The sequence below is a fragment of the Sphaeramia orbicularis genome, chromosome 8, assembly GCF_902148855.1.
Source record: "Sphaeramia orbicularis chromosome 8, fSphaOr1.1, whole genome shotgun sequence".
Lineage (NCBI taxonomy): Eukaryota > Metazoa > Chordata > Actinopteri > Kurtiformes > Apogonidae > Sphaeramia > Sphaeramia orbicularis.
Genome location: NC_043964.1, coordinates 7,704,094 through 7,717,088, shown reverse-complemented (window position 1 = coordinate 7,717,088; position 12,995 = coordinate 7,704,094). Strand labels below are relative to the sequence as shown.

Sequence of the window (12,995 nt, the reverse complement as noted above, 5' to 3'; positions counted from 1 at the left end):
TAGCTTAGCTCTCTGTGGTGGAGAAGGGTTAGCTTAACCCTCTACTGGTGGAGATGATTCAGCGCACCTACTGACTCTCTCTCAAATTTCACTCTGCACACATGAGCCATATGGATGTTCCACTGCAGGCGCCAATGATGGGATAGCTTAACTTTGTTGGTGGAGAATGGTTAGCGTAATTCTCTCTTGATGGAAAAGGGTTAGCTTAGCTCTGTTGGTAGAGAGTGGTTAGCTTAGCTCTGTTGGTAGAGAGGGGTTAGCTTTGCTCTCTCTTGGTGAAAAGGATTAGCTTAGCTCTGTCTTGGTGGCAAAGGGTTAGCTTAGCTCTATTGGTAGAGCTGGATTATCTTAGCTCTCTGTTGGTGGGGATGGGTTAGCTTACTTCTCGGTGGAAAAGAGTTATTTTTGCTCTCTCTTGGCGGAAAAGGGTTAGCTTAGCTCTGCTGGTAGAGATGGGTTAGCTTTGCTCTCTCGGTGGAAAAGGGTTAGCTTAGCTCTCTCTTGGTGGAAAGGGGTTAGCTTAGCCCTGTTGGTAGAGAGAGGTTAGCTTAGTTTTCTCTTGGTGGAAAAGGGTTAGCTCAGCTGTCTCTTGGTGGGAAAGGGTTATCTTAGCTCTCTGTTTTGGAGAATGGGTTCAGGCGTGCACACTGGCTCTCTCTCAAATTTCACTCTGTACGCTTTAGTCATATGAACGTACGGCTGCAGGCATCCAATGGACGGGTTAGCTTGGCTTTGTTGGTGGAGAATGGTTAGCTTAAGCCTCTCTTGATGGAAATGGATAAGCTTAGCTCTGTCTTGGTGGAAAATGGTTGGCTTAGCTCTGTTGGTAGAGAGGGTTAGCTCTCTTCTGGTGGAAAAGGGTTAGCTTCACTTTGTTGGTGGAGATGGGTTAGCTTAACTCCCTCATGATGCAAGGGTACCGTTGGTGCTGCAGTAGAGTACTAGAGAGAACAGGTCCATACTGAACTGGTCCTGGATGCCACCCCATGTCCAGAGCTCCACCAGTCCTCAACAGGAGGACCAGGTTGCCTCATTGGACATTGATGATGAGTTGCTGAACTGTTGCGTTCCTTCTAGTTTGTGCTCCGCTCTCTCATGGACCCAGACTCAGTAGTAACAGCTGACGTTCTGCTGTTTACAGAGAACGGTGGGTTCAGACTGGAGTGGACGTATGAGTCTGAAGCTGGACAAAGAGGAGGAGGGAGCAGAGCTACCCCATGATGTGTCCATGAGGGACCCTCCAGGGGGCGGTACTGACCCCCCTGGTTCACAGTGAGTCCACTGGTTCAATCTATTTCCTGCTGGAGGTTCAGCTGAGTGTTGGTCTGTGTCCATAAAGTTCATGGTTGTCTCCAGTCTCCAGGTGGACAGACTCAGATCAGGGTTTGCAGCGTCTGCTTGTCTGTCTGTGAACAGTGACATGTCTAACGTTCAACCTCCAAACTTCAGCCCTGAACCTGGACCTTCAGAAACTGAGTAAGAGAATGTTCCTGACCTGAAAGAACCTTATGTTACATCACTTCTTCCACTAATGACTCAAATTCAACACATTGTGTTTCTGTTTTTTGGACAGACTCAGATCAGGGTTTGCAGCGTCCGCTTGTCTGTCTGTGAACAGTGACATGTCTAACGTTCAACCTCCAAACTTCAGCCCTGAACCTGGACCTTCAGAAACTGAGTAAGAGAATGTTCCTGACCTGAAAGAACCTTATGTTACATCACTTCTTCCACTAATGACTCAAATTCAACACATTGTGTTTCTGTTTTTTTCATTCAGTTCTGATTCAAAGTCGACGGTTCATCAAATGTAAACGTCGGATGATGATTTATATCTGATGAATCACTGTGGTTCTGTTTAACTAATGCTGTACACTAGATTTTATAATAATGGATTGGATTTCTGTCCCTCACCTGTGGTCATGAACTCTGGCTGATGACCGAAGGAACCAGGTCATGAGGTCAAGATGAAATGAGTTTCCTGTGCAGGGTGGGCGGGGTCAGCAGTAGAGATAAGGGGAGGAGCTCAGACATCACCCCCCCTGCAAATGGCCCCTCCCACCAACACCAAACATTCATACACCAGCGAGAGTAGCACTGGAGGCAGGTTGGGATTTGAACGCCATCTCTCCAGACAACCCGCTGTACGTCCTGAACCCCATGTGATAAGACTTTAGTCCAATCTGAAGTCAGCCGTAGTCATGTGACCTGAGGAGTCATTTAGAAGAAAGAACTGTGTCACGGTGTCGACTCAGATCAGAGTCTGGAACATGTATGAAGATCTGTCCAATGACAGACCCATAAACCAGAAGAGAAAGCAGATCTTCACACAAAAAGCAAGGCTACGTACAGACTGAAGGGAAATGTGTCCATATTTGATCTGGATCTGATCTGTTCCAGACAGTCTGAACAGCACTAATCTGACCCAGACCACTTTCATATGTGGTCCTAAATCTGACCTGGCCCACTTTCATATGCGGTCCGAAATCTGATCTGGACCGCTTTCATATGCGGTCCTCAATCTGACCCGGCCCACTTTCATATGTGGTCCTAAATCTGATCCAGATCTGATATTTTTCAACGTGACTTCAGTCTGAAGGTCGCATTTATCCGACCTTTGTGTCATTGAAATGCAACAAATGTCCCAGTTGTTCGTCCCAGGAGGAGGAGCGGAGGAAAACCATATTTCCTTCTGTAAATACAGTGTGTGTCTGCATAGTCACGTATTCCATCAGGCCCTCTTTAGTGCATGTGGGTCACTTCAGGGTCACATTCAGTTCAGACTCAAAACTGATAGAAGTCGCATTTAATGTGGAATATGAACCAACACACAAAAAAGTCGTATTTCACCCAAAAAAATCTGTGCAAAACTGTGCATTAGACCTGCTGAGTGGGCGGAGCCTTATTTGTGAAAGGATCTACGATTATTACAGTAAAACTAAAGTCAGTGTGATCTGTCCAGTTCCGTCACAGGTGTGGTAGACCTACACCTGGGGTCTAGTCTGGTGTGATAGACCTACACCTGGGGTCTAGTCTGGTGTGGTAGACCTACACCTGTGGTTTTGTTTGGTGTGGTAGATCCTCTGTTGCTCTTGGGTTCAGGTTCTTGTCCATCAGTAGTTCCTCTGTGCTGTCTTTCAGTCCTTTTCCATCCATGAGTATGTTTTCTTGATGCCACCCACCTCTTCAGTTTGTCAATGGTGCATGCCAAGCAGGGGCGTGTCCTTCCATGGTAGCCCCTCAGGCTCCTCCTCCTTACTAGGTGTCTGTTATCTGGACCATTCACTTAGCATTCCTGGAGGCTTGCTGTTTCCTCCTAGATAGTAGCTCTAATGTTCACTAGTCCTGTCTCCCTTCTTTCGCTTCATGTTCAGCCTCAGGACAGTGGACTCAGGGTGAACCCCTCCATGCACAGTAAGGAGCCTCCTTGTCTTGACAGGGACATTTGTTGTAATATTTGGTGATTTCACACAGTTTTGACCGTCCAATCAAAAGAAACAAGGTTCAAGGTGACTTTATTTGTACCCGTGGGTAGATTTGTTTTGCAGCAAGCTTTCGCTCACTGCCGGTCACTGCGTGCGCATGCGCCCCACTTTTTTTTTTTTTTTTTTTAAGACCTGAAAAGCCTTGAGACCTGAGGGTCTTAAGACTGATGTCCAGGAGGCTCCCAGACCTGTTGGTCTACCCGGGCCGATTAAACCATGACCTGTTTTTTCTGATGACCTGTTACAAAGGCAGCCTGGAACCACCTGAACCACCTGGACGTAGACACCTGAGGACACTGAGGCTCCAGTAGACTGTTCTGAAAGCACTGATTGGAATGTGTCAATGGAATCAACAGAGAACAGTACAGATATGATAGAACAGTTGATATTATTTCCAATGGGTCCACCATGAAACCCAAAATACTTTTAGTCTGTGCTTCAGCTTTTATTCTAAACAGTTTCAGATATGAAATAGAGACACACAGTTTGTCTTCTGTGTGTTTTTTTTATTATTTATCCATTAAGTGTCTGATTTGGAAGTAAATTCAACAGTCTGGAGCCACTGTTTGGTCATTATTCATTTTGTTGGTTTTAAAGAATGTGTTGATGTCCACAGACGGAGGAAGAGGAGTCCTGGTCCTGAACTGGACCCACAGTCCTGTTGTTTGTGTCAGAAGGTCCTGAGTGATCCCGTCCAGACCAGCTGTGGACACTTGTTCTGCAGACAGTGCATCACTTCATACTGGGGCCAGTCTGGTCCATCAGGAGACTCCACCTGTCCCCAGTGTGGAAAGAGATCCAGAACCAGAATTGGACCACATATGGACAGCACTGCACGAAGTAAGACTGACTCAGGAAATTAGATCTAAACTGTCAGATCAGTTTTTTACGGACTTTTTTTTTTTTTTCACCTTGGACCAAGACCTGCTCAGCTGGTCCATGTCCAGCTTTGTGTTGGTCCATCCTCAGTTCATGGACAGATGAGCAGATCCAGGTCCAGAGTCCTGTATTTGGAACCTGTTGTAAATATGAACTCAGAGAAACAGTGTTTTTTATTGTGTGGTTTCAGATGAACATAAGCTCAGTCTGAGGAGCAGATTTGAATGTGTGACTGAAGGAACCGATGAAACAGGAAGTAGAACCCATCTGAACCGGATCTACACTGAGCTCTACATCACAGAGGGACAGAGTGAAGACGTTAATACCCAACATGAAGTGAGGACGCTGGAGACGGTTTACAAGAATATCCCCCAAGACACTCCCATCAGGTGTCAGGACATCTTCAAAGCCCTACCCGACCAACAGAACCCATCAGAGTTGTTCTGACCAACGGTGTCGCTGGAGTTGGAAAAACCCTCTCGGTGCTGAAGTTCACTCTGGACTGGGCTGAGGGTTTAGAAAACCAGGACATCAGTCTGGTGGTTCTGCTGTCCTTCAGAGAGCTGAACCTGGTCACAGATGAGCAGTACAGTCTGCTGACGCTGCTCCATGTTTTCCATCCAACGTTACAGAAGGTCACAGCCGAGCAGATCAACGTCTGCAAACTTATGTTCATCTTCGACGGCCTGGATGAAAGCAGACTGTCACTGGACTTCCACGACTGTGAGGTGGTTTCAGATGTCACCCAGAAGAAACCAGTCAACGTCCTGTTGACCAACCTCATCAAGGGGAACCTGCTTCCATCAGCTCTCATCTGGATAACTTCCAGACCTGCAGCAGCCAATCAGATCCCTCCTTCATGTGTCGACAGGGTAACAGAGGTCCGAGGCTTCGCCACTGACGACCAGAAGGAGGAGTACTTCAAGAAGAGATCCACTGATGAAGATCTGTCCAACAAAATCATCTCACACATCAAGAAATCCAAAACGCTCCATATCATGTGTCAGATCCCAGTCTTCTGCTGGATCATTTCTACGGTTCTGAAGCACATGTTGACTTCAAACCAAAGAGGAGAGCTGCCCAAGACCCTGACGGACCTGTACTCACACTTCATCACAGTCCAGACAAAGAGAAGAAACAAGTATGAAAAAGGACTTGAGGCAGAGCTGACAGAGGCTGACAGGGAGGTTCTTCTGAAGTTGGGGAGGTTGGCGTTTGAACATCTGGAGAAAGGAAAGATTATGTTCTACCACGAAGACCTGGAGCAGTGTGGTCTGGACGTCACACAGGCCTTGGTTTACTCAGGACTCTGTACAGAGATCCTCAGAAAAGAGAGTGTGATCTTCCAGAAAACCATCTACAGCTTTGTTCATCTGAGTTTTCAGGAGTTTCTGGCTGCAGTCTACATCTACCACTGTTACACCAGCAACCACACAGAAGTTCTGGAGAGGTTTCTGGGAGACTGGAACCATAATTCAACACTTGATGAGTTCCTGAGAAAAACATGGAAAAACTCTCCAATGTGAAAACGGTCACCTGGATCTGTTTGTCCGGTTCCTTCATGGCCTCTGTCTGGAGTCCAACCAGAGAGTTTTAGGAGGTCTGCTGGGTCCAACAGAGATCAGTCCAGAGACAATACAGACCATCACCAACAACCTGAAGAAGATGAACATTGATTACATCAATCCTGACAGAAATGTAAACATCTTCCACTGCCTGATGGAGATGAACGACCACTCAGTCCATCAGGAAATCCAAGAGTTCCTGAAGTCAGAGAACAGATCAAAGAAGAAACTGTCTGAGATCCAGTGTTCAGCTCTGGCCTACATGCTGCAGATGTCAGAGAAGGTTCTGGATGAGTTGGACCTGAAGAAGTACAACACATCAGATGAAGGACGACTGAGACTAATCCCAGCTGTGAGGAACTGCAGAAAGGCTCGGTAAGAAACGAACGGAGTCTTAATATGATGAATCTGGGTACTTTTTGTGTGATGGGACCCTGTGTGTCCCAGAACTGGTTTGTAAAAATGCAGATATTCAGTAAATATTTAATCATAATTATCTTCACATTAAATCTGTCTCTACAGATTTTCTGGCTGTGGACTTTCAGAGACTCACTGTGAAGTCGTGGCTTCAGCTCTGAAGTCCAGCCCCTCCCATCTCACAGAACTAGACCTAAGAAACAACAGCGACCTGAAAGATTCAGGGATGAAGATTCTTTGTTCTGGACTGAAGAATCCAAACTGCAGACTGCAGACTCTGAGGTCAGTAGACGACTTATGTAAGACGCATGAGGAACTACATGATATAATGAACTCTGAACATGATTGAACACATGTGTACAGTAGATGTTTCAGCTCTGTCATGGTCATGTTTGAAATACTCAAATTCAATCCAATCTATTTCTGCACCTCCAAAATTGTTTGCATTTACAAACATCACCTTGGACTCAGAACGTCTGAACCTCATTTATGAACAAACATATCTCACATCCATGAAGTTATTAAAATCTGAACCTAACATCTGAGGAACAGGAGGCCTCGTCTCCCATGGTCTGTAGTGTGTTCCATGGAAGGAGAAGGACGTTGGTGCTGTGGTGCCGCAGGTTTCAGGTAGACATGTGAGGGGTGAGGACATCCGTAAGGTAGTCAGGGGGCGTTGCCCTGAATGCAATGGTGAGTGATGAGAGTGACGTGGTAGTGGATTCTGGAGATGATGAGGACCAGGGTCATATGTTCCCATTCAGGAAGACTTCCTAGCAGCACTGGTTTCAATGAACTGTAGTTTCATGGTGTTGCAGTAGTCGAGCCTGGAGGAGATAAAGGTGTGGATGAGTTTCTCCAAATCAGTGATGGTGAGGGAGGGGCGGAGCTTGGAGATGTTCTTGAACTGGAATAGAATGTTTGATGTGGTTTTCAAATGTCAGTTGAGGGTCCGGTCTCACACTGAGGGTGGACACAGTGGTTGAGAGGGGGACGTCCTGACCGGAGAGGGACAAGGTGCTTATGGAGGAAGACCTGGGGGGGGGTACAGACCAGTAGGGCTTCGGTTTTGGAACTGTTTAGATGGAGGAAGTTAGGACTCCTCCACACCTTTATATCTCTTCAAAGCAGATAATGAAAATGGTGAGTAGAAGTGAGGTGATGACGATGGTAATGATGATGAATATGATGAGGCAGAGGCGGGGTTAGGGCGGGTCCTTAAATTTAACTGTCTGTCATCAGCATAAGAGTGAAAGAGAATACCACAGTGGCCAATGACATAGTCCAGTTGGAGCATGTACAAGATAAAGAGTGGGCCAAGGACAGACCCTTGTTGGACACCACAGGTGACAGGGCCATTCAGGACTTGGCATTACCCAGGCCGACACGCTCAGTTCCACCAGTGAGTTAGGAGTGGAACCAGTTCAGTCCAAGGAGGCTGAGTGACTGGGACAACCACAGTGGTCCTGGAAAACTGAGGCCGTAAGGTTAGCACTATGGACATAGCTGCTAGCGCTTGTTGCTAGGCACATTTGGACCGTTACTGCTAGCTGACAGCAGAGACGCAGAAATGACCTGATCCACCAGGGAGACCGTTGACAGACCGACACTAGAAGACCTTGGTCAGGGCAGCTGAACAATGTCAGGACTGACAGACAAACTGTTGTAGCCATCATTTATAACGGAAAGTAGCAGGTAGATGGTACCTACACGGTACCTCTACACCAACAGTAACTTCGCTGCATAGGTGTTCAGTCTTACAGGGAATAAAGAAATCAGTCAGTAATTGAAAGTTTGGTTTGAAGAAGCATTGAATAGACGATACCAGCACCTGTTCCACCAGATCCAATGGAAGCTACTGTTTCCGGAAGGCACTAGTGAAAGGTCAAAGGTCACATATTTGAAAGATCATCCACTAAAAGTGGGTCCAAACGAACCGAGCAAATATTTTGAAATAAATGTTGACTTCTGTGTTTAAAACCTGAACCTGTCTCCATCGTCTTCTTTGTTCAGTCTGAACTGGAGTGGGTTCTCAGAGATCAGCTGTTCTTTTCTGGCCTCGGCTCTGGAGTCCAACCTGTCTCATCTGATGAACCTGGACCTCAGCAACAATGACCTGAAGGATTCAGGACTGGAGACCCTTTGTTCTGGTCTGAAGAGTCCAAACTGCAGACTGCAGACTCTGAGGTCAGTTGAGTTTAAGTTTTAGATCTTTTGTCTTTTTCTGTTTAGATCAATAGCATAAAGTGATTTTAAACACAAAAACATATATACGAAAAAAAATCAACAAATGTATGAAAATCTACTTTTCATGGACGATAACGTCTGAACTTATTACTTCCTGTTTGAACATCTTGATCTTTCAGACCTACATGATGAAGCAAAGTCAATAATTTGGAACAATTCTATATCATTAAATGTATTTTTGTGTTCGACCAATCAGAGTTCTTCAGCACACAGCCCCGCCCCAGATTTCCAGGAATCTGAGAAGTCCCGCTCCCCTACTAGGAAGTTTCATCAGGGAAAATTTGGGGTCGAGGGAAAGGTTTTTTCAGTAATTTCAGTGGAAACACTCTGAGGTTTTTCTGAATCCAGGGTAAACTTAAGGTTCCTGCGACAGAAAAGGGTCTTTTATCGTAATCTGTAGAATTATGGAAAGTAAATTTCATTCTGTTGTAGAGTATTGTCCACGTAGTGTCAGTAAAGTCACATGTTGAGGTGTTTCCTCTGGGTTTTCTTCAGTTCCATGGATGTGTGTGTGGTTCGTTAACGGTTTGAACCTGTCGTTTGTTCTTCGTTCAGACTGAGGTGCTGCAGGTTCTCACATATCAGCTGTTCTTTTCTGGCATCACTTCTGGAGTCCAGTCCTGGACATCTCATAGAACTGGACCTCAGCATCAACTTTGGTCTGAAGGATTCAGGAGTGGACAGTCTCTGTTCTGGACTGAAGAGTCCAAAGTGCAGACTGGAGACTCTCAGGTCAGTCCACCACCGTCCATTGTCCATCATCCACTGTCCACCGTCCAATGTCCACCGTCCACCGTCCATCAAACACATCCACTAATACAGAAACATCTGCGGTTCACAGATGAAAACGGTCCAACTTGACAGTTCTGTTATGTTTAAAAGTCTTATAATAATAATAATAATAATAATATAATACACTTTATTTATAGGCGCCTTTCTTGGCACTCAAGGACACCGTACAGTAAACAGGAGAGTTAAAAACAAACAATAAAGCAGAGTAAAATAAAAGGCAGGTTAAATATTTGGACAGTGCAATTGTGTTCACAAAGAGAAAGAGGTCCTAAACAGATGGGTTTTGAGTCTGGATTTGAAGAGAGGAAGTTAAGTGGTGTTTCTGAGATCCGGTGGCAAGGAGTTCCAGAGCTGGGGAGCAGAGCGGCTGAATGCTCTGCTCCCCATGGTGGTGACGGGCAGAGGGAACAGTGTGGATGGAGGAGGAAGATCTGAGGGTACGAGAGGGTGGCAACATTAAGTAGGTCAGACAGATATGGAGGGGCGAGGTTTTGGATGGCCTTGAATGTCATTAGAAGGATTTTAAATTCAATCCGGAACTTAACCGGGAGCCAGTGAAGCTGTTGAAGGACAGGAGTGATGTGGTTAGTGGAGGGGGTCCTAGTGATGATGCGAGCAGCAGAGTTCTGAACCAATTGAAGTTTATGGAGGGATTTGTGTGGAGACCAAAGAGGAGAGAGTTACAATAATCCAGACGAGAAGTGACAAGGCTGTGAACAAGGATAGCAGTGGTATGGGGGGTGAGGGAGGGGCGGAGGCGATTAATGTTACGTAGGTGGAAGTATGCAGACCGAGTGATGTTATTGATGTGGGATTGAAAAGATAGAGTACTGTCAAGGATATTGAAGCTCGATGATAAAGTGGAGTCGAACTACAATGAGATGAGTACTCGAGTAATTTGAGTACAAAAAATCCTCGAATCATTTTTTTTTGCCTCGAGAATTCGTATAATTATTAATGTTGTTTCGGTAGTCACTTCTGTTCCACCTCGGGGATCATGTTCTACTTGGACAGTAAACTGTAATGCATGCGACTCAACAGTTCAATGTAAGTTCAATGTGAGTTCAATGGAAGGTTATAATAGTCTTGGATTTTTCATACTAGTTTAGTTTTATTTAGTTTTGACCTTTTTTCTCTAATTCAGTTAGTTTTAATTCATTTTTAGAGCAGGTTTTGCTAGTTTTTATTTATTTTTTTTCTAAATGCTTAGTTTTAGTTTAGTTTCAGTATTAGTTTTAGTTCAGTTTTTTGTTTTTTTTTTATATCTTTTCTCTTCTTTGCTGTCGTATTAAAATAAATCCCTGACAGGACTGCTGCTTTCTCCCAACTTTAGTCTCCATGTTTCCAGGTAGAGTGGGGACCAGAAGACGACTGGAAACCACAAGTGACGAGAAGTGACGGACTGTGAAGTGTGATATGGTACTGCTGGCAAAAATTGCTACAGCGAAATAAATCAATTTCGTATCAATCCGACATTGACAAAGATGAAAACAAAGGGAATTTTATCCATAATTTTTATATGTTTTAGTTAGTTTTATAAACACACAATACAATTTCAGTTAGTTATGTTTTTTTCTTTTAATTATAGTTTTCATTTATTTCAGTTAGCGAAAATGTTTTTTCAATTCTAGTTTTTGTCATTTCGTTAATTTTCATTAACGATAATAACCTTGGTTCAATGGAAGAGAATGAGGAGAACGTCAGAAAAAGACAAAAGACGTCCAACGTTTGGGATCAGATCCAACTGAATAAACAGAATCTGGTTCAGTGTGTGTAAGTCTGAAGGCAGCACCAGGTCAAAGGTCAACATCAGTCTGCCTCTGAACAGTCGGCGAACATTAGCCCATTTACCGGGAACGCTAACAGAACCGCAGCAGCTCTGGTTAGAACCGAGGCATCTGTGGTCGTCCAGAATAATGAGTCGCTTCGATGATGAAATCCGATTAATGGCTGAAATATTCGGTCGAACACTGGACTTCATAAAGAACAGATATCTGCGTTCCTGAAGCAGAGTCGACGTCTTCATCTAATTCCAGTTATTTGTTCTTCATTCAGGCTGAGTTCCTGCTGTTTGTCGAAGATCAGCTGTTGTTCTCTGACCTCCGCTCTGGAGTCCAACCCCTCCCATCTGATCAACCTGGATTTGACCAAAAACAACCTGAAGTGTTCAGATGTGAAGGAGCTGGAGGACCTGGTCCAGAGTCCAGGTTGTGCTCTGCGGACTCTGAGGTCAGTAGATGTTGGTTTGTGGAACAGCTTCAGGTTTGGAGGAGAACAGTCGACCAATCAGAGCAGGTCGTGGTTGATAGTGGGTGTTTGCTTGGTCTGTGGAGTAACTGGTTCCTGGTCGATTCCTTTGTCTTCTCTCATCAGATGGAGGTTGTGATCTGGTCACAGTGATCTGGACTGGATAAGGACCAGCTGGATCCTGATGGTCTCCACATGTTAAAGTAGCAACAGCACCTGTTATGAAGGCGGAGTCTGGACCACATCCCTGATCTGAGACCATCTGCACCATCAGAGAAAGAGGAAGGGACAGACCGGACACCTGTCCCTGTGGTGCATCATCCATCTGAGCTAAACTGTCCCCATATTTATAATTATTATATTATCATATTTATTATTTGTAAATGTGTTCCAAACACAAGTGTGTAATGTCATTTTTTCCATCGGACATCTGCGCAAAACTGTCGATATTTACAAAATGTTGTAAAAACAGAGGTGTGTAATGTTGGTTTTTCCATTCAATCCCAAATGTGCTTGCTGGTTCCTCCTCTCTCCTGCTAAATTCTAAACTGATGTGGTTTCCTGGTGTGTCCACACATACACACACGTTTGGGGTCAACTCTTCTTCTTTTCTTGTTCTAACGTCGATCAACATCTGTTTGTTTTGGTCATGTGACTCTAGTTGGACTCAAAGGTCTTTCCGTTACAGTTTTGTGTCATATACCAATTTAACTACAAAAAAACACCTCGAACAACAACAGTTATTCAGAGAAAAACACGTTTTTGTGAAACTGTCGTTTTTTCATTAGACAAATTCATATGAAAAAGTTAAATTCACACAGTTTGAGGGTCAATGGAAAAGAGACGTTTGTAACCAGGGTCAGGGTCCATGTAGTAGTAGTATTTTATTTCGAGCACATAGAATCATCAGATAACAAGGAACCATACAACATAGTCAAAACAAATAATACATAAATAAATTTTGCGCTCGAAAAGGAGTGGGAAGAAGTAAAACTTATTGACTCCCACCCCCTTTTTACAAACTAATAAGCAAGCTGGATTCGCTTCTTTGCTTTGTTAACACACATTTTCCTCTGTATATTTTTTACAATAACACAAAACATCCATACAAACCATTCATATACACTTTTGTAGTCGCCTCATACACAAATCAGATTGCATAATCAACCGTTTTTATATAAACTATAATATTTATATGCACTTTAAATATTACTCCAAATACAATGATCAATAATATGATAGTATCTTCCTATCATGATAACCAATTAACTACAATAATATCTTATTTTATGCGTACTTGTATAATGTTCTATATTTTGTTATCATAGTGGATTTATACATCCTTTTAAATGCACAGATCGAAGAA

At 44.1% G+C, this 12,995-nt stretch overlaps 2 protein-coding genes across 2 annotated transcripts in view; both read left to right on the top strand.

Moving 5' to 3' along the window:
• LOC115423829 (nuclear protein 1-like) overlaps positions 1 to 12,995 on the top strand; it is a 63,573-nt gene that overhangs the window by 12,070 nt on the left and 38,508 nt on the right. The window lies entirely within an intron of this gene.
• Positions 1,147 to 11,979, top strand: LOC115423751 (NLR family CARD domain-containing protein 3-like). The gene is given in 12 exon segments (XM_030140785.1): positions 1,147 to 1,272; positions 1,357 to 1,476; positions 1,574 to 1,678; positions 4,099 to 4,322; positions 4,552 to 4,788; positions 4,791 to 5,865; positions 5,867 to 6,301; positions 6,449 to 6,625; positions 8,357 to 8,530; positions 9,146 to 9,322; positions 11,438 to 11,611; positions 11,756 to 11,979. Coding segments are annotated over 12 exon segments (3,012 nt in total). The 5' UTR covers positions 1,147 to 1,171; the 3' UTR covers positions 11,769 to 11,979.